At 58.0% G+C, this 27,433-nt stretch overlaps 1 protein-coding gene and 1 long non-coding RNA gene across 2 annotated transcripts; one reads left to right on the forward strand and one right to left on the reverse strand.

Moving 5' to 3' along the window:
• Positions 1-673: 673 nt before the first annotated feature.
• Positions 674-7,790, reverse strand: LOC129652333 (uncharacterized). Its single transcript, XR_008714531.1, has 4 exons — positions 7,657-7,790; positions 2,663-2,799; positions 1,985-2,040; positions 674-1,318 (listed from the first exon to the last, which is right to left on the reverse strand). It is a non-coding gene; the product is annotated as an uncharacterized LOC129652333 (long non-coding RNA).
• On the forward strand, positions 7,668-27,390 carry LTBP3 (latent transforming growth factor beta binding protein 3). The gene is made up of 28 exons (XM_055580816.1): positions 7,668-8,412; positions 11,247-11,576; positions 11,734-11,936; positions 12,109-12,214; positions 12,400-12,492; positions 12,630-12,752; positions 13,238-13,396; positions 13,487-13,672; positions 14,222-14,238; positions 14,315-14,387; positions 14,566-14,655; positions 16,480-16,605; positions 16,690-16,821; positions 16,959-17,087; positions 17,326-17,448; positions 17,669-17,791; positions 20,740-20,862; positions 21,097-21,216; positions 24,390-24,518; positions 24,816-24,983; positions 25,166-25,249; positions 25,555-25,683; positions 25,787-25,924; positions 26,019-26,159; positions 26,305-26,466; positions 26,565-26,645; positions 26,729-26,860; positions 27,007-27,390. The coding sequence occupies exons 1-28, from the start codon at positions 8,091-8,093 to the stop codon at positions 27,156-27,158; spliced, it is 3,894 nt and encodes a 1,297-aa protein (XP_055436791.1). The 5' UTR covers positions 7,668-8,090; the 3' UTR covers positions 27,159-27,390.
• The last annotated feature ends 43 nt before the right edge of the window (positions 27,391-27,433 follow it).

Here is a 27,433-nt window from a genome sequence, read left to right on the forward strand (position 1 = left end):
TCATCAGGCTAACAGGCGTCCAAAAGACGTTGACTTTTCTTCTTGTTTTTCACCGCAGTGTGAATTGGCCTGACATTTCCGGAGAAACAAGAAAGGGCTAGATGATACAGTAATAAAACTAATAATACTCGGACTTTCCTGGTGGTCCAGGGATTAAGAATCCACCTGCCAGTGCAGGGGACATGGATTTGATCCCTGGTCCAGGAAGATCCTGGGCCTCCCAGTGGCGCTAGTGGTAAAGAACCTGCCTGCCAGTGCAGGAGAAGTAAGAGACATGGGATCGATCCCTGGGTCGGGAAGATCCTCTGAAGGAGGGCATGGCAACCCACTCCATTCTTGCCTGGAGAATCCCATGGACAGAGGAGCCTGGCAGGCTACAGTTCATGGAGTCGCACAGAGTCAGACACGACTGAAGTGACTTAGCACACACGCACACCAGGAAGATCTCACGTGCTATGGGGCAACTAAGCTTGTGTATCACAACTACTGAGCCCAAGCTCTAGAGCCCGTGCTCCGCAACAAGAGAAGCCACCGCAGGGAGAAGTCCACACACCACAAGAAGGAGTAGTTCCAGCTCACTGCAACTAGCAAAAACCCGAGTGCAGCAATGAAGACCCAGTGCAGCAAAAAAGAAATAAATAATACATAAATAAAAATGTAAATATATATATAATTTAATTGAGTTAAGATGAATGAAATAGCCTAATAAAAAATAATAATACTCAACTTTTGGTGTATTTTTTTTCAAACACAACAGAAACTTTATTTCCACAATCCATGTGAGATTTCTGAACCTGTGCCAAAGAGGCAAGACCAGACCTTTTCTCTCAGGCCTGTAACTGACATGTAAATAAACACAAATGCAAGTCCAACATACACACTGTTGACAAGTAACTCCTAGTCCCTGTTTTAGTACCATCATCACAGGGGGATGCTCAAAGGGCAGTCGGTGTCAGCAGCCCCTCAGAGGAACTTCTGGTGTATTTTATCTTGGGGCCAGGCACTGTGCTAACAACTTGAATTACCCTCCTTTAAGCCTCAGGACAGCACCGTGAATTGTGTCTTATCATCCCCAAAGTGCAGATGGAGAAGCTGAAGCCTGGACAGGTTAAGAGATTTCTTCACAATCACCCTGCTGGGAGGTGGCAGGGCTGGGCCTCCACCCAGGCCGCGCTTGTCTCAAGTCAGATTCTCCCCGGTGGACTTTTCCTGGGTTCAGAAGGTGGAGACAAGGGGCGGGGCTGAAGATCCTCTGGCTGCTCAAGCATGAAGACAGGTTCATTTTGTTTTCCAGTCCCATCTCTCATGCTCTTCATCACTATGGGGACACATCAGAAGGATTCAGGGACGGCCATCCCACATCACTTGGAGAGAGATGCTTCAGGGCAGAACTGTCCCCTCCAGGCCTCTGAAACTTCCAACCGTCACCTTTAGAACCTACCACCCCTAGAGCCGTTTCTTTCTTCAGAGCCTAGAGGCTTCCCAAAGACATTCAGAACTCAGGGAGGTGTCACAGAGCCTGACACACAGTCAGCCCTCTTTCAGAGGTATTCTCCCCGTCCTCCCAGGCAGCCAGCTCCCACCTGCAGCCCATTTTGGAGCCCAGTGTGTGCGCTCAGTTGTTTCAGTCGTGTCCAACTCTTTGCGACCCCATGGACCGCAGCCCACCAGGCTCCTCTGTCCATGGGATTTTCCCAGCAAGCCCATTTTGGACCGCAGGCCCAGATAATAATGAAAAGAGCTAACATAGGGACTTCCCTGGTGGTCCAGTGGTTGAAACTCCACGTTCCCAATGCAGGGGGTCCGAGTTGGATTCCTAGTCAGGGAACTAGTTCCCACGTGCTGCAACTAAGAGTTTTCATGCCAAAATTAAAAAAGATCCCACGTGCTGCAACTAAGACCTAGCGCAGCCAAATAAAAAAGAGTGTCTTTTTAGAAAGATAGAAAGAAAAGAAAAAAGGGGTAACATATACTGAGGGCTTACCGTGTGGCCAGCATCTACTGAGGGTTTCATGAATGTCGGCTGCTTTACTTCCTTGTCTGAAAATGAGGAAGGAGGCATAGAGAAGATGAAGAATTTTCCCAATGCTCACAGCAGGTATTCCAGAAAACTACTACTGTGGTATGCTGCCTCCTGAAACCTAACCTCCGTTACACAGGCTGGGGCCACCCTGTCCAGCCAGTGTCCCTAAGGAAGCATCAGGAACCCTAGGTTTGAGTCCTGGTATGTCCGACTCTTTGTGACTCTATGGACTGCAGCCCACCAGGCCGCTCTGTCCATGGGATTCTCCAGGGAAGAATACTGGAGTGGGTTGCCATACCTTGCTCCAGGGGATCTTTCCGACCCAGGGATCGAACCCGCATCTCTTGTGTCTCCTGCATTGGCAGGCGGGTTCTTTACCACCAGTGCCTGGGAAGGCCCAATAACGTAACCTTGGCCAAGTCCCTGCCATCTCTGGGCCTCAAGAACCTCTCTGCACAAAGGCGCCCTTCCCTGATGTTGTGGCAGACAGACCATTCCTCGGGCTGAAAGCCCCTTATTGCTCTCAGGGCCCCGCCCTCCTATTTGTAGACTGTCTGTGGGACTCCTCTCCTTCCTCCTCCCAGGAACGCCCTGTGGGTTTTGGATCAGGCCAGCCTACATTCAATCCCCACATCTTACTCGCCAGATGAGCCGAGTCTAACTGTTTCATCTTTCACAGCCTCGTGGTCTCAGTCCATCCAATCAGTCAACAAACGTCAGTGCCCTTTGCCCGCCAGGTCACGATGTGCTAAGAGCTGGAGGCGAGGTTGTGCTTCCTAGGAGGGCGGTGAGATGGACAATATGTAATCAAACCCATAGAGAAGAATGCTTCAGGCTGTGAGGAGGACCAGCAGGAGATAAACACGGGATGTGACTCAAAGGGCTGGGGGTAGCTGTTTTAGAGAAATGCCTCCTGGAGGCAGGAACTAGAAACATGCAGGACTAGGTCCACGGGGAGGCACAGAGGACCTTGCAGGCCAGGTGAGCAGAGGGAAGCTGCTGGAGGTTTTGTAAACTGAGAAGGAGCTCAGTTGCAATTAGGTTTTTGTTTTTGCTTTTGGCCATGCCTTGCATTGTGTAGGATCTTAGTTCCCTGACCAGGGATTAAACCCGGCCTCCTGGGGTGGAAGTACGGAGTCTTTACCAGTGGGCTGCCAGGGAAGCCCTCTGAAATCAGTGTTTTTTTGGCTGTGCTGCGTCTTCACTGCAGCATGTGGGCTTCCCACACGGGCTCTAACTGCGTGGGCTTCAGTAGTTGTGGCTCTCAGGCTCAAGAGCACAGGCTCAGTAATCGTGGCCCACGGGCTTAGCTGCTCAGTGGCATGAGGAATCTTCCCAGGCCACAGATCGAAACTGTGTCCCCCGCATTGGCAGGTGGATCCTTTTTTTTTCTCCCCAGTCTGGATAAGATAGGAAGCCCACCAGACTCCTCTGCCCATCGGATTTTTCAGGCAAGAATACTGGAGTACAGGCAGGTGGAGTCTTAACCACTGGACCAGCAGGGAAGTCCTGGAATGAGGTTTTAAAAGGTGAGTCCTGTACCAGGTGGAGGAGGGATGGGACTAGGCAGCAATGGCAGTGTGGAGACCCATTAGGTGGCCGAAGTGATCCGCACTGAACACAAAGGTCATGGCCTCTTTGGACTTATAGAAGAACTTCCATCTGGGAGACATGCTGGTAGACTCCAAGAACCTGGGCTGCCTGGGTGTGGTGACACAGGAGATGCAGACAGAAAAGGCGGACAAGCTACGGACACTCCCTGGTTGGGCCGTTGCAGTGAGCCCTGCGGATCCACTCTGCATCTGTGTCCTCCAGGCCTCATGCCCCGAGGCCAACCCTGCCTGCCCTGTGCCCTCCCCAGCCCCGCTGCCCACAGACTTCCTTTGGAGTTTGGCACCTGGGAGGCTGGGCTGGACAGGAGGAATATGATTTCCAGAGTTCCCTCCCTGCTGGCTGCAGGAGGACAGGTACTGTCAGTGTCTATAGAAAGCCGAGGCTCCCGAGGGCAGGCCCCCCCCACCCCGCACTTCAGCTCCAGCTTCTGCGCCTTCGGGCTTCGGTTAATGTTCATAACCCACGTGACAGTGCCGACTGCTTCCAGCTGGGCCCCTGATAAACTTAAGTGAAACTGAAAGTTGCTCAGTCATGTCCAACTCTTTGTGACCCCATGGACTGTAACAGTCCGTGGCATTCTCCAGGCCAGAATAATGGAGTGGGTAGCCTTTCCCTTCTCCAGGGGATCTTCCCAACCCAGGGATCGAACCCAGGTCTCCCGCATTGCAAGTGGATTCTTTACCAACTGAGCTATCAGGGAAGCCCAAGAATACTGGAGTGGGTAGCCTATCCCTTCTCCAGCGGATCTTCCTGACCCAGGAATCAAACCGGGGTCTCCTGCATTGCAGGCAGATTCTTTACCAACTGAGCTATCAGGGAAGCCCTGATGAGCTTAAGGACTCTGGGAATGACAGTAAGTAAATGTATGGAGCACTCACTGCATGCCAAGCATGGGGCTGGGCGCTGGCCCTCATGGCTCCCGGTCACTCAGCCCCCTCAGCGGTCCCGGAACAGAGGCTGCCTTACCTCCATCCTCCTGTCAGCAGCATTAGACACCCTTGGCCATGCTCTCCTCCCAAAACACTTGCTTCTCTGGGCTCTCCGACATCACACTCCTGGTTTTCTTCCCTCAGCTTCCTCCAGCTGCTCCTCTGAGTCACATCAGACTCTGCCTCCTCTCTCTGACCTGGGGGAGGAGACCTCCCTGTTTCTCCCTGACCCTCTTCTCCCCAGCGGAGCCCCTCCTTTCCCGTGGCTGTAAATGCCCGTGTATGCTGAGGACACCAAGCCCATGTCTCCAGGGCAGGCATCCTGGCTGAGCTCCACATATCTGGATTGAGACGTCTCCACTTGGATGACACAAGCATCTCAAACTCTCAGTCATGTCCAATCTCAAACGCTCAGTCACGTCCAACTCTTTGTGAGCCCATGGACTGTAGCCTACCAGACTCCTCCATCCATGGGATTTTCCAGGCAAGAATACTGGAGCAGGTTGCCATTTCCTTCTCCAGGGGATCTTCCCGACTCAGGGATCGAACCCCGGTCTCCTGCATTGCAGGCAGACGCTTTACCATCTGAGCCACCAGGGAGGCTCTATCTCAAACTCAGCAAGTTGCAAACAGAACCCACACTCCTTTGTGGGTCTCCCTCTCCCCTGCCACACTCCTCACCCACCTGGGGGGCTCAGGCAGACACCTGGGAAGCATTCACACCACCTGCCTCTCCGGTACCCTCCACTTCACCTAGTCTCTGGATTCCACCCCCAAACACATCTCCACCACGTCCAGGTTGTATCATCTCTCCTGGGAAGATAGCAAGAACACCCTTCTTGTTCTGATACAGTTCCACTGCGATGAAAATAAAACTCAAGACTCCTCACCGTGGCCTCCCGCCTCCGCCTCCGGATGCTCTCTCTCTCTCTCTGCCTCCCCACCCTGTTGCTCCGCTGGCCATGTCTCAGCTCCTGGAAGAAATGAATCTTTTTCCTACCCCCAACCCCGGCATGACAGTGTCAACTGTCCCCTCCGAAATTCCCCTCAATCCCTCAGGCCTCCGACAGCCTTCCCCCCACGCTGGGCGGACTGTACACCCATTAACTCCTGCTCCTCCTCCAGCTCCTGGCTTAAAAGTCCCTTTGTCAGGGGGGCTTCCTGGACTTCAGGTCTCATCACTGCTCTGGCTCCCAGCTCCCTCTTCTTCTCTGTCTTAGCACCGACCTCTGGCACAGCCTCAGTCAGGTGTGAGTTGATCTGTCGCGTGTCTGTCTCCTCCAGGACAGAAGCTCCAGGAAAGCAGCGATTGGTTCTACCTGTTAACAAGTGCATGTTGGGGACTTCCCTGGGCCAGTTGTTAAGATTCCACGCTCCCAATGCGCAGGGCCTGAGTTTGATCCCTGGGCAGGGAACTAGACCCCACATGCTGCAACTCAAAGTTCCCTGCTGCAACTAGGACCCGGCGAAGCCTAATTAATTAGTTTTTTAAAAAGAGCATGCAAGAGGTTCCTTGTTTGTCGAATGACTAGATCCCCATTTTACAGGTCAAAAAACAGGCTCGGAGATGAGGACTCTAACCCTAGTCTGTTTATGCTGTGTTCCAAGGTGAGTCACATCTTACTGTAGGCAGAGGAGGGTCAGGTTCAGATGAGTATGAGGGAAAAATGACCAGAAAATGCTTAGCCCTATGCCTGGCAGGTGGTGAGCATCAGTACCACTCCCGGCCTCAATGTGTGACCAGAGACCCCCCTGAGGGAGTGTGGGGGCTGTCCATACTACATACCCTCCTATCTCCCCTGGGGACACGGGACTGCCCCGATCTTACTCCTCCAACACCTGTCTATCTGAACAGGGCCTGAGCCCACTGAGCAATTTGGGCAGGGGTCCACTAAAAAGTCTCCCTCGGTCACCCCAAATAAGCCCACCCTCAAAGTTAAAGCCATGAGTTACTTACACAGGTGTACCTCAAGTCACGTACCTGAACCCCCTTTCCTTCAGACTGCAACCCCTGTTCCCCCCGGAGACAGGGTATCACCCTGTCTTGGCTGTGACCTGCTCCGGAGGTACCTTGGTCATACTCACCCCCTGCTGAGTTCTGTGAGTCAGAGACTGAATCGGGGGTCTCCCCTGGCCAGGTACCCAGTGATATGGCCTGGGCACCAGGCCACTGCAGCCCTCGAGGGCCTCCCTTCCAGACCAGTGGGCAGGCCTGGCTTCTCTCCAGCCTTGGCCCAACTCAGGGCCCTTCCCCAGTCCCTGCCAGCCCCTGCCCTGGGGCCCGGCTGTGCCCCTCCCCAGCCCCAGGCCCTCAGGCATCACTCCCCTCCTCCCGGCTGTTAGCCTGGGAAGGGGGCCAGGCCCTGAGCTCAGACCTTGGCGATTCCAGAGTGTCTGAGGCCCAGAGCCAGCCCAGCCAGCCCGTCCAGACAAGGCGGAGGGGCGGGGGCAGGGTGGGCACCGGGAAGCCATTTACTGGGGGTTGGCAGGCAAGCTGGATTTCAAACTTTGCTCTATCTACTCTTCTTCAGGACCCCAAGGACTTCTTCCTGGGACCCCCACTGAGGGCCTGGTGAAGGGGTACCCCCTCCTTGAGTCCTAGTGGGCAGCGGTGGACCGGTACTCATGAGAAGTGACTGAGGGGTGGTGAGACCCCCGCATGTGCAAAGGAGGCTGGGCCAGGGCTGGGAGCCCTGGGTTCCAGCCCCACCTGGCCTCCTATCCGCCGAGCAACCCCCGGGCCCGGCCCATCTTCCGCCTCCAGCCTCGGTTTCCCACTTGGATGCTGCGGGGCGGAGGTGGGCGCGGGCCTCCCGGCCCCGCCCGGAGGAATCCGGCGGGGCGGCCAGCGGTCCCAGGTGAGGGCTCGCTGGAGCGGGCCCAGCGCGGCGGCGGCGGGTTCCGGCGGGGCGGGCATCTGGGGCGGGGACCGCCCCCCCTAGCCTCCACCCGCCCGCACACCCTCGCTCCCCCAGGCGGCAGCGACGACGCTTTAAACAGAAAAAAACTGTCTCCCTGGCCCGGGGCCAGCGTCCCAGCCCCCCTCGCCGCCGCCGCGCCGCGCTCCAGCCAGGGAAAACAACTGCTCACTTCTCCCTGCGTCCGCCCCGCGCGCTCCCTGCTTCCCGGCGGCCGCGGGAGCCCAGCCCGGCCGGGGGAGGCGCGGAGCGGGCCGGCCGCCCGGCCTTCCTCTCCCCTCGCTCCTCCTCTCCACCTCAACTTGCTCCGGCCTCCTCGCTCCGGCCTCACGTTTGGGCCTCCGCAGGCCCCCGGCCCCGGCTCGTGGCTGGGCTCCTTCCCGGGGCGGTGGAAGTTTCTGGGCTCCCCGCGGTCCAGCCTCCATCTCTCTGCCTCTCACTGGGCCCGCGCCCGCGCCTGCAGTCCCCTCCCCGCGCGCTTCCTCCCATCCTGTCCCTCGCTGCCCTCTCTGCGCCTCTCCCGGGGCTCCCGGCTTGCTTATCCCCCTCGGGCGTCGGGACCATCGCCCCCGCCCGGGCGCGCCCCCCCGGGTCCTGCGGCCCCGGATGCCCGGGCCCCGTGGGGCTGCTGGCGGCCTGGCCCCTGAGATGCGCGGGGCGGGGGCGGCGGGGCTGCTGGCGCTGCTGCTGCTGCTGCTGCTGGGCCCGGGCGGCGGGGCCGAGGGGGGGCCGGCGGGCGAGAGGGGCGCTGGCGGGGGCGGGGCGCTGGCCCGCGAGCGCTTCAAGGTGGTCTTTGCGCCGGTGATCTGCAAGCGGACCTGTCTCAAGGGCCAGTGTCGGGACAGTTGTCAGAAGGGCTCCAACATGACGCTCATCGGAGAGAACGGCCACAGCACCGACACGCTCACGGGCTCCGGCTTCCGCGTGGGTGAGGGCCGGGGGCGCGGGCGGGGGGCGCGGGGAAGGCCAGCTCCCGGAGCCCACGTGGGAGACATGGCAGCGGAGGCCTTGTGACCCTGGCGACCGTGGGTTCAGAGAGCGAACCGGAGGGCCGCGGGCCCCAGGGGCTTCAGGGGTCTTGGGAGGCTGGAGTGCTGCGGCCGGGGTTGGGAGGGCTGCGTGGAAGCCTGGACTTCACAGCTTCGGGTTGGGGTTGAGGCCTAAGGTGTGGGGTCATGCTGGTGCCCTGGATGGCACAGGCTTCTAGGAAAGTGCTGGGTTCTGAGAGGGAGTCGAGGTCGACAGGCAGGGGCTTTTGCGGGGATGCCAGCTGGCGCAGGTCTCAGAGAAGGGTTAAGTATTCCCCCTAGAAACAGACTCAGTGGAAGAAACAGGAAAAGTCTTTAAAAAATGTCTCAAGTAGGGCCTGCCAGCGGTAGACACCTGCATTCCCTGGGAGGAGGAGCCAAGCTCAGGCTGGGAGTGAGGGAATTAGTTACTGGCGAGGTCTTAGAGGGGAGGGGCATTGAGGCCTAACAAGTGGGGCGCAGGCCTGGAGGTAGGGGCTGGCTTGGATCCTCGGTCTCTCCTTTTCCTGATGCCCCATCTGTGCTTCCCCCAGAAGCTCTGAAGAGTTCTGCCTCAGAGTCTACCCCCAACTCCCCAAACCCTGAAAACTCCCCCTGGTCCTGGAGCCCACCCCTCTCCCAACATCGCTCTTCAAAGGGCCAGGCCTGGGGCTCAGCGCTCCTCCCCCAGGGCCCTGTGGGCCAGGCTGGGGGAGGTGTCCCAGCAGTAATTACCCTCCCGGACAGGGTAATTAGGCTAGGCCCACGATGGCACCAGCAAAACAGCCCCTCTCACACACTCCTATACTCACATAGCCACTACAGATCTGAGGAACCCCACAGATGTGGCTCACGCTTCTCATGAGATGTGTGCACGCGTGCTTGCACATGGCATACACGCAGGGGTATGCCCGGGCTTTGGGCTGGCACACTGGGCTCAAGTACAGGTTTCTTTGTGTTATCTTGGGTGCACGTCTGCAGTGACTATGGGAGTGTTTATGTAAGCCTGTGTTGGTGTCAGAATGAGTCTGTGCATGTGTGTGTGTGATGAGATGACTGTGCATGTGAGCGTCCCTGGGCCCGGCCTCCCAAGCCCCCGGCCATCCTGCCCAGGCTGCTGTCTCCATCCGTGCTGCCCACATCCCTCAGGCTCGGTGCCCAGGCCACAGTGGGCGGGTGTCACTGGGAGGTCACCCTCACCGCTGTGGGTGACTCACTGGGAGGCAGGAAGGAGAGGATCCTGCCTCCCCCAGCCCAGGACACACCCCTTCTGCCCTGAGAGTCTGGCCCCCAGAGGCCAAGCAGGATGGGCTGGGCTGGGCTGGGATGCTCATAGCCAGGCCCCGGTGGCCTTGCATGTGGGCCATCCCTCTGAGGCCCTCCAGGTGTCCAGGGGGCAGCACCCCTACTTCCCCATCCTGGCAAGTGAGGGCAGTCCTGGGGGAGGGCCCGGAGAGGGGCTGGGCTTGGTGCACGAGCGCAGGTCCCCAAGGCTGGATTTCAGATGTGAGTGTGTGACAGACAGACAGACATCCCATCAGCTCCCTGAATTCACTCCTTCATTCATTCCCCCAGCACCTCCTCTGGCACCCAGAGCTGAGGCAGAGGGTGGGTGGGATGTGAGGAAGGGCTCTCCTCCTGGGGGAGGGGCTGGAAGGATATGATGTGAATATGCACAGATGGGGACTAGGCTCTGAGTGGGCAGAAATGGCATGGGTCAAGGCAGGGAAGCAGAAGACGTGGCACATTTGTGGGAAACAGGAGATGAGTCCTGGAGCGTAGGGTGCACATGGAAAGAGCAGACGGGGATGGGCCGAAAGAAGGTTCCTTCTGGGCCACGGAGAGCAGGCAGGGAAGCTAGCTGGGAGCAGGGCTGTGACTGAGCCGGAGCTTTGCCCGAGGCAAGTTTCTCTGAGGGTGCTTGGGATGTGGACAGGCAGGGGAGGGGCAGGGGGCATGGGGAGGAGGGAAGATGGATTATGAGACATTACAGAGGCCAGAACTGGCTGGGGTGGGAGCAGGGGAGACTGGAGCCTCAAGACTCAGTTATGAATGACCGGGCAGGCAGGGATCCCAGTGGTGGTCCAAGGGCAAGAAGAGGTGGGGAGGCAGAATGCTGATTTCTGACAGGGTCCCCTGGGTGGAGTTGCTTAAGAGAGGTCCCAGCGGAGTACAGCTCAAGTTGGCAGCGGTGAGGTGCGGGCCCTGGGATGGCTGAACAGAGGGAGGGAGAGCCCAGAGAGGGCTGAGTCAGGGGAAGGACTGAGGGGCAAGGAGGAGGCACCAGATAGACTGGGTGTCCAGGAAAGGCCCAAGGGGAGGGAAAGGCTAGTCCATCACCATCATCAGCTGCTGCTGCTGCTTATTAAACACCCTCTGTGCACTAGCATTGTGCAGAGTTTTGGACAGGCCTTGCTTCATTTAATAGATGGGATCACCCTACAGATGAGGACACTGAGGCCTGGGAGGGGAAGTCAGTCGCTCAGGGTTATGCAGCTGGCACAGGGTCTCCTAGCTAGGATGCAAGTTCAAGATGCCAGTGGCCCCTAGGGTATAAGGATGTTGGGGGACCTAGAGGGTAGCATGTGTGTGTATCTGATGTGTTACTAAGGCCAGCTTCCCAGGGAGGACAGAACCAGTGGGTGGCTTGGAAGTAGGGAGGAGGGGAAGGAAGAGACAGGATGTGGGTGAGAGACTGGGTCTGGGCGCTGGCCACAGGGGTCTGCCTGGGCCCTGACCCACCTCTCTTCCCCAGTGGTGTGCCCCCTGCCCTGTATGAACGGCGGCCAGTGCTCCTCGCGAAACCAGTGCCTGTGTCCCCCGGACTTCACGGGTCGCTTCTGCCAGGTGCCGGCTGGAGGAGCTGGCGGAGGCGCTGGCGGCTCAGGCCCTGGGCTTGGCCGGGCCGGGGCCCTGTCCACGGGCGCGCTGCCGCCCCTGGCTCCAGAGGGCGAGTCTGTGGCCAGCAAGCACGCCATGTACGCGGTCCAGGTGATCGCCGATCCGCCAGGGCCCGGGGAGGGGCCTCCTGCCCAGCATGCGACCTTCCTGGTGCCCCTCGGGCCAGGACAGATCTCAGCGGAAGGTACCAGGCAACGGGCAGACCCCGGGAGGCCGAGGTGGGCGGGCACTGGCCGGGGTGGGCAGGACCCGGGCGGGGCCAGCCCTGGAGGATCTCCTCGCCGCCACCTGCCATCCGGCGCTGCGGGGCAGCCCTGAAGCCGCCGTGCCCCGCCCCCCAGTGCAGGCCCCGCCCCCCGTGGTGAATGTGCGCGTCCACCACCCGCCCGAGGCCTCAGTCCAAGTGCACCGCATTGAAGGACCCAACGCCGAGGGCCCGGCCCCCTCCCAGCACCTGCTGCCGCACCCCAAGCCCGCGCATCCCCGGCCACCCACCCAGAAGCCCCTGGGCCGTTGCTTCCAGGACACGCTGCCCAAGCAACCAGTGAGTGAACCCACAGACGCCTCTCAGGGCCGCCCTGTTCCAATCCACCGGGTTTGCTAAAAACTGGAGGGTGTCCTGTAGGTTGAGTGGGGGGAGGAGGAAAAGGGCCCGAGGAGGGAGGCCAGGTGAGGGCTGGGCAGCCTGTCACCCCTGTACACACTCCTCTCCCTAGTGTGGCAGCAACCCCCTCCCGGGCCTCACCAAGCAGGAAGACTGCTGCGGGAGCATCGGCACCGCTTGGGGCCAGAGCAAGTGCCACAAGTGCCCCCAGCTGCAGTGTGAGTGCCCTGGCTCGGTGAGATCTCTGCCCCTCCCCACGGGGCACACCCTCCCCCAGTCCCTCCCATCCCTGCAGCTGGATCCCACCCGAATCCCCTCAGTACCCCACTCCCCCACCCAGTGCGGTCCCTTCCCTCTCTGCAGCCCCTGTGTCCTCTCCTGCCATGCTCTCCTCTCTCCACAGACACAGGGGTGCAGAAGCCAGGGCCTGTACGTGGGGAGATGGGCACTGACTGCCCCCAGGGCTACAAGAGGCTCAACAGCACACACTGCCAGGGTATGGGCCAGTTGTCACTGGGGAGGGGGGGGCAGGGAGGAGGCGGGGCTGGGGTAGAATCCTGAGGTTCCTGGAGCAGGTGGCTCTCACCTTGTGGCCCCAGCCTGGAGGGACCAAACTCTCACTTATTACCGCAGACATCAATGAGTGCGCGATGCCAGGCATGTGTCGCCATGGTGACTGCCTCAACAACCCTGGTTCCTATCGCTGTGTCTGCCCACCTGGCCATAGTTTGGGCCCCTCCCGCACACAGTGCATTGGTGAGACTCGGGGGTCCTTGGAGGTCACCAAGTATGGGTGGAGGGTAAGGCTCCAAACAGTAAGGATCAGAGGTCACAGAGGTCAGAGTGGGGTCAAGGGTTGACTGCTAGAGGAGCAAGATCTAGAACAGATGGGGTCAGGGATCAGTGGGTTCAGGAGTTGCATGAGATCTGGAGTAAGAGGTCACATGGGGTCAGGGGTTATGAGAAGGCAGTGTCATATGAGACCAGGGGCTTGATGAGTGGGAGGGATCAAGTCTAGAGCAGCTAGAATCAGGGATCAATGGGTTCAGAGGTCACAGAAGTTTCAGGTATTACATGAGGTCAGAATAATACAGGTTTCAGGGGTCAAATGAATTCAGGGTCAGGGGCCACACGAGAATCAAGGCCTCCTGTGCCAGAGAGGTGAGGTCTGGAGCAGCTGGGAAGAGGGGCGTGGGCAGCATTCAGGCCCAGATGCCCATGCCCATCACTGGCCCCTGCAGCAGACAAGCCGGAGGAGAAGAGCCTGTGTTTCCGCCTGGTGAGCCCTGAACACCAGTGCCAGCACCCCCTGACCACACGCCTCACCCGCCAACTCTGCTGCTGCAGTGTCGGCAAGGCCTGGGGGGCCAGGTGCCAGCGCTGCCCAGCTGATGGCACTGGTGAGCCAGGGGCCTTGGAGGCTGGGGGGCTGTCTGTGAGCCTGCTTCCCCAGGAAGGGCTCACTTGCCTGCCTCTTGCTCTGGCCACAGCTGCCTTCAAGGAGATCTGCCCAGCTGGGAAGGGGTACCACATCCTCACCTCCCACCAGACGCTCACCATTCAGGGCGAAAGTGACTTTTCCCTTTTCCTGCACCCCGATGGGCCACCCAAGCCCCAGCAGCTGCCCGAGAGCCCCAGCCGGGCACCACCACCTGAGGACACAGAGGAAGAGAGAGGTCTGGCCCGATCCCTCCTGTTTCCTGACAGTTGCAGAACCCCTAGGTCTGACACCTTGACCCTTGACTCACAGTTAGGACCTGAGTCTAACCTCTAGCTCCTGATCCCAGACTAGCACTGGCCCCCGGAGCTGACACTCTGACCCCTAACCAGTGTTGTAACTAAGCCCAGGATGTCACCCCTGAGCCACGGGATTTGATCATTTATTGCCCTCCAGGTTCAATCCTCTGACACCAGGACACTTTTGATTTCCAGATCAGGACACTAATGCAGCTCAAATGCTGCCTCTAGATCTGACCCTCTGACCCCTGACTCAGGGATTTGACCCTGGCTATAACCTCCCAAGCTGAGGACCTTGTCCAGCCATCGCTTCACTGACCTGTGATGAAAACATTCCCAGACATCAGGATCTAATCCTTGATGCTTGACCCAGAGACATGATCGTTGAACTCTTAGGGACTCTGACCACACATGTCCAACTGCCAATCCCAGACTTGACTCCCTTCTCCCAGCCCAACACTTAATGGCCCCATCTTCTTCCCTTCTAGGGGTGAGCACAGACTCAGTGAGTATGAGAACCCAGGTGGGAGGGGCGGGGAGGCCGAGGAGACACAGAGAGTTCACACTGCTGTCGCCCGCAGCCAGTGATTGAAGAGCAGTCAGCGCAGCAGAGCCACCCGACTGTCACCGTATCTCCTGCCCGGCCCTACCCGGGTGAGCTGGGCACTGTAGGGACCAGTCCTCAAGGGCTGTCACTGACGGGGAAGTTCACAGCTTAGGCACCAGGGGGCGGTGCAGCTGGGTGTGGAGTTGCCGGCCCCCTGACCTGCGGGGAGAGGGGCGGCTCTCTCAGCCTCCTCACCCGCTGATGGTCGTGTGCTGCTGCCCGCAGAGCTGATCTCCTGGCCCCCGCCGCCCCAGTTCCTGCCCGACTTGCCCCCGTCCCGCAGTGCGGTGGAAATCGCCCCTACTCAAGTCACAGGTAAGGCCCGCCCACCTAGGTCACGCCCCAGGTAAGCCACGCCCCCAACTTAGCGTTTCTCCTCCCTCACCCCTTCCAATCCTTCCGGAGGGCTGACACCGTCAAGGGCGTACTGTATGCCAGACCCTGGGCTGGGGGCTGGGGAAGCCTCGGCGTGCAACACTCTGAGACGCCACTCTGCCCTCAGCTGATCCGGGTGGTGTGATGGTCAGGCCAGTCTGAAGGCATTCACAGTCAATGAATATTTATGGAGCACCTACTATGCGCAGGCACTGTTTAGGTGCTGGGGACACAGTAGTAAACAAAACAGACAAAAATTCCCTGTCCTTGTGGAATAGACAGACAGCAAACAGATCAATGAGTCCAAATCTAGTGTGTCTCATAAGGGCTGTGCAAAAGTAAATCAAAGAAGAAGGAAGGAAGTCTGGGTGTTGTGATCATATGTAGAATGGCGATGAGAGAAGCCTTTCTGAACACAGCTTTTAAGAGTGTTAGAAATTAACGACAAAATGTGGGAAAGAAATGGGCTAGCAGGTTGGGGAAAAGGACATTCCAGTTTGGGCAGAAGTTTGGGCAAAGGCATGGAAACATGAAACCCTGGTTTCATGGAGAAGAGAGAAACCACACATGGATCAGTGTTTCTGAACTAGGAGAGGGCCAGCTCAGGGAGCTTTAAGAGGCTTGGATTTGATCCCAAAGGCTGTGGGAAGTGTCTGCATGATTTGGGGCATCATAATAATTGCTAGCTATGGCTGAACAGTTGCCCTGGACCAGGCACTGACTGGTGAGTTTTACATACTAAATACCATTTAACTTTCTTGTTCTCTGTGAAGTGGGCACGGTTAGCCTCATTTTCCAGATGAGAAAACTGAGGCTAAGAGAGGTTCAGTAGCTGATCCCAGGTCACACAGTTGAGCCGGATTCAAGCCCATGTCTGGTTGGACTCCAGCCACAAGGAAGCCACCAACCCAATTGAAAACTGGAGGCTAGATGAGCTCCTAGTGGAAGGTGGCTGCCCAGGAAATCTGCACAGGCTGGGATAACCCAGTGACAGCCTGGGGGCTGTGGGAATGTGGAGAAAGAGGCACTTGGGGACACTTATCAGAGGACGGGGTGTTAAGGAGACTAGGGAGAGTCACTCTAAGCAGAGAGAACAGCCTGCAAGAGCCCACTGGCCAGGTGTGTTTGGGAGGGAGTGGAGTTCAGCCGCCAGGGCTGCCTGGGGCTTCCTGGGGCAGGGTTCAGGGGAGGGGCCACAAGGAGGAAGAGGTGGGAGGCAGGGAGTACTGTGAATCCTAGTAAAGAAGGTAAGGAGGCTTCCTGAGTCTGATCACCTGTTCCAGCCAGGGTTCCCAGGAAACTAGCTCCTGCCTGCCTTGAGAGGGGGAGGAAAACTTCTGGAATGGGGGGGAGGTGGGCAGGTCTCTAAGGCAAGGGGTGTTGGTTCGCTTGTCTGGAGGATATTGGTGTGATTGAGGCTACAGAGTTTGAGGTGTTGAGGTGACTGGAGTCAGAGTATAGTAAGTGGAGAGAGAAGTATCAAGGGTCCTAAACTTGAGGAGATGGGGATGCCAGGGACCTGAGATCATGGTTTGGGGCTACTTGGGGTTGTGATGTTGCGGTTATCTGTGATGGAGGTGTAGGGAATCCTAGGATGGGGGGCATGGCTGTACGGAGATCTGAACTCATAGTGCGACCAGGCTCAGTTATCGGCGTCGAGAGTGATGGGGTGTCCAGTTCTTCCCTGGGAATGTGGCAGAAAGTGACTGCTCCCTGCCTGCCCCCTCTGATCTGCCGCCCTTTTTCCCCGGGCGCCCCCCGCAGAGACGGACGAGTGCCGACTGAACCAGAACATCTGTGGCCACGGAGAGTGCGTCCCGGGACCCTCGGACTATTCCTGCCATTGCAATCCCGGCTACCGGTCGCATCCGCAGCACCGCTACTGCGTGGGTGAGCGTGGAGAGTGGGTGGCGCGGCGGCGGCCCTGGCTCCCGACCGTCGTGTGACGTCTCCCCACCCGCGCGCCCTTCTCAGACGTGAACGAATGCGAGGCGGAGCCTTGCGGCGCCGGGCGGGGCATCTGCATGAACACCGGCGGTTCCTACAACTGCCACTGCAACCGAGGCTACCGCCTGCACGTCGGCGCCGGGGGGCGCTCTTGCGTGGGTGAGCACGGAGTGGCCGGGGGCGTGGCCGGGGCCGGGGGTGGGCCCGGGGATCGGCGGACCCGAGGGGCTCTCCCGACCGCATGTCATCCCCTCCGCCGCCTTGCATTCCCCTCGCGCCCCCTTCCTCCCGCTCAGACCTGAACGAGTGCGCCAAGCCCCACCTGTGCGGCGACGGCGGCTTCTGCATCAACTTTCCGGGACACTACAAATGCAACTGCTACCCCGGCTACCGGCTTAAAGCCTCCAGACCGCCCGTGTGCGAAGGTGGGAAGGACCCATCCGGACCGACGCGGGTCCTCAGCGGTGCCTCGGCCTAGGGTGGGGGCGGAGGGCCTCACTCCCGTCTCTGCCCACCCCTGGGCCTCTCGGAGGTTTCAGAATGGAACCCAGAGGGCCCGCTTCGCCTGGTCGATCCGTGACAGAGGGAGGCCCTGCCGAGGCCCCTGAGCACCTGGCCGGCAACGTTGTCCCCAGACAAGTCTTCTTCCTTCCTACTGCGCAGACATCGACGAGTGCCGAGACCCTAGCACCTGCCCGGATAGCAAATGCGAGAACAAACCTGGGAGCTTCAAGTGCATTGCCTGTCTGCCAGGCTACCGCAGCCAGGGGGGCGGGGCCTGCCGCGGTGAGCGTGAGGCAGAGGCCCGGGTGGGGCGGGGCTTCGATCACAAGAGGGCGGGGCCCTTCGGGAGTTGCCCCGGTGATGGGGCGGGGCTATTGGCGTGGGAGTCGGCTCCAGAACCCGGCTTCCACCCCTCCCCCCAATTCTGGAAGGAGGGTCTCCCATCCCCTCACAGTACCTCGTCCAGTGGGGCGGGGTCCGAGGCGAGCCTTCTCCGCCGCAGATGTGAACGAGTGCGCTGAGGGCAACCCCTGCTCTCCGGGCTGGTGCGAGAACCTTCCGGGCTCCTTCCGCTGCACGTGCGCCCAGGGCTATGCGCCCGCGCAGGACGGCCGCAGTTGCCTGGGTGAGCGACAGCCCTCCCCGCCCTACGTCCCGCCACCTACTCGAGCGTCGAAGTTGGGGACCGGGTTACCCCATCTGTCGGCCGGGAGACAGCTAATTCGCAGGCACCTTCCCTTCACTGACCCACTCACTCACTTTCTCTGCAACCTGACGGAGGAGGGGGCCGCGGAATTTCTAGGTAGGAAGGATCTTAGGAGGCAAGGCTTGAAGCTGCGTTTGCAAAGCAGTTACTTGAATATGGAGTGGAAAAGATATTAAAAAAAGGGGGTGTCAGTAGTCCTCTCCCCCCACCGACAATAATGTTTCTTATGCATCAGGAGATGGGCTGAGGGGTAAGAGTCAGAGAAACTGGAGAACCATGGACACCGACTGTGGAGCGCAGGGCTGTCGGCCTCAATGGAGTCTGGGTGTTTCTGGGAAACCTCAGGGGGACTGGGAGAAGAGGAGGCGTGAGTTGTCTTAAAGGATCAACAGGAGTTAGCCAAGCACAGAAAGGAGAGAGGGAAGAGTGTGCCAGGCTCTGTGAACACCAGCACAGAGTGCACAGGGAAAGTAAGGTGTAAGTAGGGGGTGGGGCTGAGGCTGGCTGGTGAGGGGCAGGCCCCCACCTCCTGAAGGGCCCACCGAAGCCCTGCCCAGGAGGTTGAGCTTCACCCTGAAGGTATTAGGAGGCACCTGAAGCATTTTAAGGGGAAGAATGACATTTGCTATTTGTTCTAGAAAGTTCCCTGATGCCCATTGTGCAGAGGGACTGGAGGTCTGGGGGAGACTCAGGACAGAGACAGTGGTGGATGTGATAATAGTGGCCTCAAAGATGGTCATGAGACTATGTGATATTAGAGAAATATTAAAGCGAGTTACCTGGGCTTGTTAACTGGATGTCAAGGCGAAGGAGAGAGAGGAGTAAGGGGTCTCCAGGTTTCTAGTTTGGGTGACTCAGTGGGTGCTGTTCACTGGGATAGAGTCCCTGGGGTGAGGCGTGTTTGAGAAGGAAGACATTAAGTTTCCTGTTGGACAGTTGAGTGTGTGGTCCCTGTGGGTCTCTCAGCTGATGATTCCCACAGAGGACGGGCGGTATAGATTGGAAGCCTTGGGCCAGACACACCCACTTGCGACTGTGGGCTGTGGAGCCGTGGGGCGCACACTAGGGGAGCTGTGGAGCCTCGGGGTGCACACTAGGGGGAGCTGTGGAGCCTCGGGGTGTACACTAGGGGAGCTGTGGAGCCTCGGGGTGCACACTAGGGGAGCTGTGGAGCCTCGGGGTGCACACTAGGGGAGCTGTGGAGCCTCGGGGTGTACACTAGGGGAGCTGTGGAGCCTCGGGGTGCACACTAGGGGAGCTGTGGAGCCTCGGGGTGCACACTAGGGGGAGCTGTGGAGCCTCGGGGTGTACACTAGGGGAGCTGTGGAGCCTCGGGGTGCACACTAGGAGGCGCTGTGGAGCCTCCGGGTGTACACTAGGGGGAGCTGTGGCGCCTCGGGGTGCACACTAGAAGGTGCTGTGGAGCCTTGGGGTGCACACTAGGGGCGCTGTGGAGCCGTGGGGTGCACACTAGGCGAGCTATGGAGCCGTGGGGTGCAGTCAAGGAGGGTGAGTCCAGTGAGCAGAGCATGGTGGACACTGCCAGGTCGGCAGAAGGCAGGGGGATAGGAGCGGGAGACGGGGGAACGGGGGGCCTGGGGGGCCAGTTGGGGAGAGCAGGCATCGAGGGCAGAGGAGGATGCGCTAAATGCAGTAGAGAGGTCCTTGTAACTAAGAACTAACCGGGGAGACGAGAAGGCGGCCTTGGCAGGGTAGCTTCTGTGTCCTGAGGAGAGGCCAGAAGACGGAGGCAGCAGGTGAGGAAGAGCAAGTGGGGTGGAGGCTGTGGGCTGAGGAGAACGGCACAAGTTTGGACCTGCTGAAGGGCACGGGGCTCCCTAGGCCTCCCCGGTGTCAAGTCCTGAGAGGAGGAGGAGAGGGTGGTGCGGCCACGCAGAGGCTCTAGCCCAGCTGAAGGCCACAGGGAGTGGAGCGGCCCGGGGTGCTCCACGTGGTGGCCGGCCTCAGCCGCACTCAGCACCCGGCATCCTGAGAAGCAGGCGAGGGCTCTGGCTTTGCCAGAGCAGAGGGGAGGCAGGAGAGGTATTCAGGGGCCCTTGGGGAGAGGAGGTGAGGAGGGGCCTGGAGAGGAGCAGCGGAGGCAGTGCGAAAGGAACCAAGTTTGAGACGCCCGGGCCTGGGGATGGCGGGGCAGCTCCCAGTCCCTTGTACTGAGAGCGAGTGGCTGGTGTTGAAGTGGAGGTCGCAGACGCTGAGGGAAGGATTGTTGGATCAGAAGCTGGGCCTGCTGGCCAAATGGATGTTGAAAACGCCCAGGATGGAGAGGGAGAGGGAAAGGGAGAGCACTAGGAAGCTGGGTGCTGATGGCAATAGAGAGGTAGGAGGCTGGGGTGGGATTCAGGTGTCCTTCAGGAAGTGCGGGGTTTGGAAGGGATCTGGGATGTGGGCGACTACCAGCTCCCCCCAGAAAGGACTGCACAGAAGTGTGCTCTCAGAGCCAAGTCCCTTTACTGCACAAGCGGGAGAAATTATTCTGTGAGACTGAAGATATAGGGGAGCTTACTTATAAAGGGAGCCCTGGCAGTGGGGGAGGGGCGGGAGCAGCCACCAGAGCAGCTGGGGCCATGAACCCGGGGCAGAAGGGGAGGATTGTTTGGTGAGAGTGGACGAAGGATGGGGAGGTCTGAGCTCTTTGGAACCAGAAATGGCCCAGGGTTCCTGCCAGCACCTGGCCTGGTCATTAGGGCACGGTGTGCCACATAGGGGCGGGGTGAGGGGCCCATGCTTGTCTCCAGCTCCACCTGCCTCAGTTCTGGTGCTCCAGGCCGTGGGCAGGAGTGGGAAGAGGGGAGCAGAGACACAGGACCACCCCATCCTAGCCCTCTGATGGCCCCTGTGCCCCACAGATGTGGACGAGTGTGAGGCTGGGGACGTGTGCGACAACGGCATCTGTGCCAACACGCCAGGCTCCTTCCAGTGTCAGTGCCTCTCTGGCTACCATCTGTCAAGGGACCGGAGCCGCTGCGAGGGTGAGGGGAGACCTAAAGCTGGGGGGCTGGCCTGTTCCTCCCTGTCCCAGACCTTCACTGCCCAGGCCCCAACCCCAGGGCCTACTGTGAGCAAGCCCACCACTCCATGGCCAGCCCCCATCCAGATCCAAGATAGGCCATGGGGTGTGGGCCCTACCCAGGGCTCTTCGGAAGCTTTAGGCTGTGAGAGTGGGCTTTGTCCCTGAGATTCTCCACCCCTTTGATTCCCTACAGACATCAATGAGTGTGACTTCCCTGCAGCCTGCATTGGGGGTGATTGCATCAACACCAATGGCTCCTATCGATGTCTCTGTCCCCAGGGGCATCGGCTGGTAGGCGGCCGGAAATGCCAAGGTATGGGGGGATTGGCTGAGAACTCCCAAGGAGCAATGGCAGCAAGCAGTTATCTCCTAGACACACTGTTGATCTGTCTTTCCATCCATCCATCCACTTATTCATCTTACTCTTTCACAGAAAATAATATAACAGTAATAATGACAGTAATTAGATGATGCTTATTACTATGTGCCAACTCACCCCTCAATGCATTCATCCAACAAGAGTTTCAGTTCAGTTCAGTTCAGTTGATCAGTCGTGTTCGACTCTTTGCAACCCCATGAATCGCAGCACGCCAGGCCTCCCTGTCCATCACCAACTCCCGGAGTTCACTCAAACTCATGTCCATCGAGTTGGTGCTGCCATCCAGCCATCTCATCCTCTGTTGTCCCCTTCTCCTGCCCCCAATCCCTCCCAGCATCAGAATCTTTCCCAATGAGTCAGCTCTTTGCATGAGGTGGCCAAAGTATTGGAGTTTCAGCTTTAGCATCAGTCCTTCCAAAGAACACCCAGGACTGATCTCCTTTACAATGGACTGGTTGGATCTCCTCGCAGTCCAAGGGACTCTCAAGAGTCTTCTCCAACACCACAGTTCAAAAGCATCAGTTCTTCACAGTCCAACTCTCACATCCATACATGACCACAGGAAAAGCCATAGCCTTGACTAGATGGACCTTTGTTGGCAAAGTAATGTCTCTGCTTTTGAATATGCTATCTAGGTTGGTCATAACTTTCCTTCCAAGGAGTAAGCGTCTTTTAATTTCATGGCTGCAGTCACCATTTGCAGTGATTTTGGAGCTCAAAAAAATAAAGTCTGACACTGTTTCCACTGTTTCCCCATCTATTTCCCAAGAAGTGATGGGACCAGATGCCATGATCTTCGTTTTCTGAATGTTGAGCTTTAAGCTAACTTTTTCACTTTCCTCTTTTACTTTCATCAAGAGGCTTTTGAGTTCCTCTTCACTTTCTGCCATAAGGGTGGTGTCATCTGCATATCTGAGGTTATTGATATTTCTCCTGGCAATCTTGATTCCAGCTTGTGCTTCTTCCAGCCCAGCATTTCTCATGATGTACTCTGCATATAAGTTGAATAAGCAGGGTGACAATATACAGCCTTGACGTACTCCTTTTCCTATTTGGAACCAGTCTGTTGTTCCATGTCCAGTTCTAACTATTGCTTCCTGACCTGCATATAGGTTTCTCAAGAAGCAGGTCAGGTGGTCTGGTATTCCCATCTCTTTCAGAATTTTCCACAGTTTATTGTGATCCACACAGTCAAAGGCTTTGGCATAGTCAATAAAGCAGAAATAGATGTTTTTCTGGAACTCTCTTGCTTTTTCCATGATCCAGCAGATGTTGGAAATTTGATCTCTGGTTCCTCTGCCTTTTCTAAAACCAGCTTGAACATCTGGAAGTTCACGGTTCACATATTGCTGAAGCCTGGCTTGGAGAATTTTGAGCATTACTTTACTAGCATGTGAGATGAGTACAATTGTGCGGTAGTTTGAGCATTCTTTGGCATTGCCTTTCTTTGGGATTGGAATGAAAACTGACCTTTTCCAGTCCTGTGGCCACTGCTGAGTTTTCCAAATTTGCTGACATATTGAGTGCAGCACTTTCACAGCATCATCTTTCAGGATTTGAAATAGCTCAACTGGAATTCCATCACCTCCACTAGCTTTGTTTGTAGTGATGCTTTCTAAGGCCCACTTGACTTCACATTCCAGGATGTCTGGCTCTAGGTGAGTGATCACACCATCATGATTATCTTGGTCGTGAAGATCTTTTTCGTACAGTTCTTCTGTGTATTCTTGCCATCTCTTCTTAATATCTTCTGCTTCTGTTAGGTCCATACCATTTCTGTCCTTTATCGAGCCCATCTTTGCATGAAATGTTCCCTTGGTATCTCTAATTTTCTTGAAGAGATCTCTAGTCTTTCCCATTCTGTTGTTTTCCTCTATTTCTTTGCATTGATCGCTGAGGAAGGCTTTCTTATCTCTCCTTGCTATTCTTTGGAACTCTGCATTCAGATGCTTATATCTTCCCTTTTCTCCTTTGCTTTTCGCTTCTCTTCTTTTCACAGCTATTTGTAAGGCCTCCCCAGACAGTCATTTTGCTTTTTTGCGTTTCTTTTCCATGGGGATGGTCTTGATCCCTGTCTCCTGTACAATGTCACGAATCTCCATCCATAGTTCATCAGGCACTCTATCAGATCTAGTCACTTAAATCTATTTCTCATTTCCATTGTATAATCATAAGGGATTTGATGTAGGTCATACCTGAATGGTCTAGTGGTTTTCCTTATTTTCTTCAATTTAAGTCTGAATTTGGCAATAAGGAGTTCATGATCTGAGCCAGTCAGCTCCCGGTCTTGTTTTTGTTGACTGTATAGAGCTTCTCCATCTTTGGCTGCAAAGAATATAATCAATCTGATTTCGGTGTTGACCATCTGGTGATGTCCATGTGTAGAGTCTTCTCTTGTGTTGTTGGAAGAGGGTGTTTGCTATGACCAATTTACTGAACACCTAATATTTGCCAGGTTCTATGCTATATGCTAGATACTGAGCAAAACCCAGGGTTCCTTGCTAGGAAGACAGTCTCCCCTAGGAAGGAGCCCTGGGTAAATTGATTCTTACAATTCAGAGTGCTAGGTGCCAAAAGAGGTCTGGACTAGTGATTAATTGCAACCGAGAAGTGACAGTTGTATTGGAACTTGAAGTATAAACAGGCTTCCCTAAAGCATAAGTAGATTCCCTAAGCAGAGAAAAACAAAGGATAGTATTTACCAGGCCCAAAGAAGAGTATTTGCAAAGCACAGAGATCAGGAAGCAGAGCTAGTTGTGTTTTTAGGGAGAGTAGATACCTTGGCCTAGACATAGAGCTGAGGCTGTTAGTGGTTTAGAGCAAAGGGTGATGAGACAAAGATACTGGGAGACCAAACTGAAACCCCAGATGCTGAGCTGAGAGCTAGGGCTTCATTCTGTTAGCGTTTGTGAAGAACAGTGCACTGAATGTGTGCACATCAACCCCTGTGCACAGACCCACATGAGTGGCTTTCCTGTTGTGTGTGCTTTGAAGTCAAAGTGGAAATTCAGGTTCTCGGCTTGTGTGAGGCCCTTGAGGCCCACCCCCAGGGAGAGAGAGGCTGGTTTCCCTCTGAGTGATTCTTTCTGCTCTTCTCCCCCCTGAAGACATAGATGAGTGCAGCCAGGACCCAGGCCTGTGCCTTCCCCACGGGGCCTGCGAGAACCTGCAGGGCTCCTACGTTTGCATCTGTGATGACGGCTTCACACCCACCCAGGACCAACACGGCTGTGAGGGTGAGTGCCCTCTCGGCTCCCTCCTCAATCTAGACGCTGCGGTTGGGACTCAGAGTTGGACCTGGTCCCACCCTCTGGAATATGAGGAACAGGAAGAAATTTCTTTTGCCTGGGAGACCCCGGTGGGACCACACCTGTCAGGCGGCCCCTGAATGCCACACTGAGGATGGAGCTTGGCTTTCACGTGGCAGCTCCAGGAGCCAGGCGACGTGGGGGCACAGAGGGCAGAGGTTGGTGGGCAGTGTGGACAGGCAAAGACACGGTGCCAGATCCTGAGCTGCTATCCCCTCCCCTCAGAGGTGGAGCAGCCCCACCACAAGAAGGAGTGCTACCTTAACTTCGATGATACCGTGTTCTGTGACAGTGTTCTGGCCACCAACGTCACCCAGCAGGAGTGCTGCTGCTCGCTGGGGGCTGGCTGGGGAGACCACTGCGAGATCTATCCCTGCCCAGTCTACAGCTCAGGTCAGGAGCCGGGCAGGTCTTTCCCCTTTCCAGAACCTCTGTTTCTTCATTTGGGACCGGACTGGGGAAGAGGGCCCCTTCCTGAGTTGGTGGGAAATGAGGCCAGAGCTCCGGCCCTATGGCCAGGACGCACGTGCTCAATCCTGCTCCTTTCCTTCCCCACGGCCACTGTCTCCCCGTAGCTGAGTTCCACAGCCTCTGCCCAGACGGGAAGGGCTATACCCAGGACAACAACATTGTCAACTATGGCATCCCAGCCCACCGTGGTAAGCCCCAACATGGCTCCGCCCACCTGGCTCGCCCTGCTCCGCCCTCTGGTTTGGACCTCCCGGATCCCTCCAGTGCTTGCTTGTTAATTGGGGGTACTGGGGTAAGGCCCGCCCACTCTCTCACCGACTGCCCCGCCCCTCTTCCAAGCCCCGCCCCATCGCCTTAAGTAGGCGTTGGGAAAAGGCCATAGCAGACTTTTCCGCTTTTCCACGGTAAGCGCCCACCCCCACGTCCTCTGCTGCGGGGCCTCAGAGGCCCGGCAGGTAGAGGGTGCGGGCGCCCACGGCCTGTCGCTCTGCAGACATCGATGAATGCATATTGTTTGGGGCGGAGATATGCAAGGAGGGCAAGTGCGTGAACACGCAGCCCGGCTACGAGTGCTATTGCCAGCACGGCTTCTACTACGACTCAAACCTGCTGGAATGCGTGGGTGAGTGCAGCTGCCCCCGTGGCCGTGGGAAAGCAGCCAGAAGACACGCAAAACCACCCGACTCCAGGCCGGTTCCTACCACTCGCGCTTTTCCTCCCTTCAGACGTGGACGAGTGTTTGGACGAGTCTAATTGCCGGAACGGAGTGTGTGAGAATACGCGCGGTGGTTACCGCTGTGCCTGCACTCCCCCGGCCGAGTACAGCCCGGTGCAGCGCCAGTGTCTGAGCCCAGAAGAGATGGGTGAGGCCCGGGTCGGTCCTCTGGAGAAACGGGAGAGAGGCTAGCCGAGCCAAGCTGTGACTTCCACCCCGACCCATCCACTTGCTGCCCGCAGACGTGGACGAGTGCCAGGACCCCACAGCCTGCCGCCCTGGCCGCTGCGTCAACCTGCCCGGCTCCTACCGCTGCGAGTGCCGCCCGCCCTGGGTACCTGGACCCTCAGGCCGCGACTGCCAGCGCCCCGAGAGCCCGGCCGGTGAGGGGGAGGGTCATCTTGGGCTCTCCAGAATACTGTGTGCCGCGTGGAGGCCCGGGGCCGCCGTTCCCACGAGGGTGGATTGGAGCGGGGGAGGGCGGCCCCTGCTTCGGGCTCTTCCCTGACGCCGGGTCCCCCTCCGCAGAGCGTGCCCCGGAGCGGCGGGACGTGTGCTGGGGCCAGCGCGGAGACGACGGCATGTGTGCGGGGCCCCTGGCCGGGCCCGCCCTCACCTTCGATGACTGCTGCTGTCGCCAGGGTCGAGGTTGGGGAGCCCAGTGCCGTCCGTGCCCGCCGCGCGGCGCTGGTGAGCATGCCCGAGAGGGGTTGGCCCGGAGGGAATTTGGGGGCCCAGCCGAAGTGAATCAAAGCCATTGACTGCTGACCGCCCCCTGCCCCTCTCAGGGTCCCAGTGCCCGACGTCGCAGAGTGAGAGTAATTCTTTCTGGGACACGAGTCCCCTGCTGCTGGGGAAGCCCGCCAGAGGTGAGTGTAGCTGGAGGGACAGAGGCGGGTCCGCGGCCATCGCCGGGGGCAGTGTTGACGTCTCATTCTCTCGGCCCGCGCAGAAGAGGACAGCTCAGAGGAGGATTCGGACGAGTGTCGCTGCGTGAGCGGCCGCTGTGTGCCGCGGCCGGGTGGCGCAGTGTGCGAGTGTCCCGGCGGTTTCCAGCTGGACGCGTCCCGCGCCCGCTGTGTCGGTGAGCCGCGCCGAGGGGCCGGGGCCAGAGCCAGAGGGCATGTGGGCGGGGTCAGGCCCTGCAGAAGCTCGGCTCGGACCAGAAACCAAGGGGTCGCACAGCTTTGGCGCCCTCTTTAAGTCCTCACTTGTCACCCCCACTTCCAGACATCGATGAGTGCCGAGAGCTGAACCAGCGCGGGTTACTATGTAAGACCGAGCGCTGCGTGAACACGAGCGGTTCCTACCGCTGCGTCTGCAAAGCTGGCTTCGCGCGCAGCCGCACGCATGGAGCCTGCGTGCCCCAGCGCCGCCGCTGACACCACCCACGGTCTGGACCTTCGCAATCACCGAGGGGTTTCCACCCAGCAATTGGGGCGAGCTCGGCCTCTCGCTGGTGCCCCGACTCGGGGCTCGGACCCAGGGACCCTTCGGGCCCGTAGACCCCTTCCCCGCGCCCCATGTTCCAAGGGCGCCCCTGCCGGTTCCGCCTGGCTCACAGGCAGATGTTGGGTCTGTCTGGCGCTGCCGGCCTTCCTTCCAGAGGGCATTTCCCCAGAAACTGATAAATCAGATCGTTTCTCTTTACTCTTGG

The sequence above is a fragment of the Bubalus kerabau genome, chromosome 5 (genome assembly GCF_029407905.1).
Source record: "Bubalus kerabau isolate K-KA32 ecotype Philippines breed swamp buffalo chromosome 5, PCC_UOA_SB_1v2, whole genome shotgun sequence".
Lineage (NCBI taxonomy): Eukaryota > Metazoa > Chordata > Mammalia > Artiodactyla > Bovidae > Bubalus > Bubalus kerabau.

Bases quoted from the DNA above. Each gene is read 5' to 3' on its own strand.
- LTBP3 (XM_055580816.1), top strand. From the start codon at position 8,091: ATGCCCGGGCCCCGTGGGGCTGCTGGCGGCCTGGCCCCTGAGATGCGC. The intron at 11,937-12,108 runs GTGAGTGAACCC...TCCTCTCCCTAG, and splicing joins ACACGCTGCCCAAGCAACCA to TGTGGCAGCAACCCCCTCCC. The intron at 14,656-16,479 runs GTAAGGCCCGCC...CGCCCCCCGCAG, and splicing joins CGCCCCTACTCAAGTCACAG to AGACGGACGAGTGCCGACTG.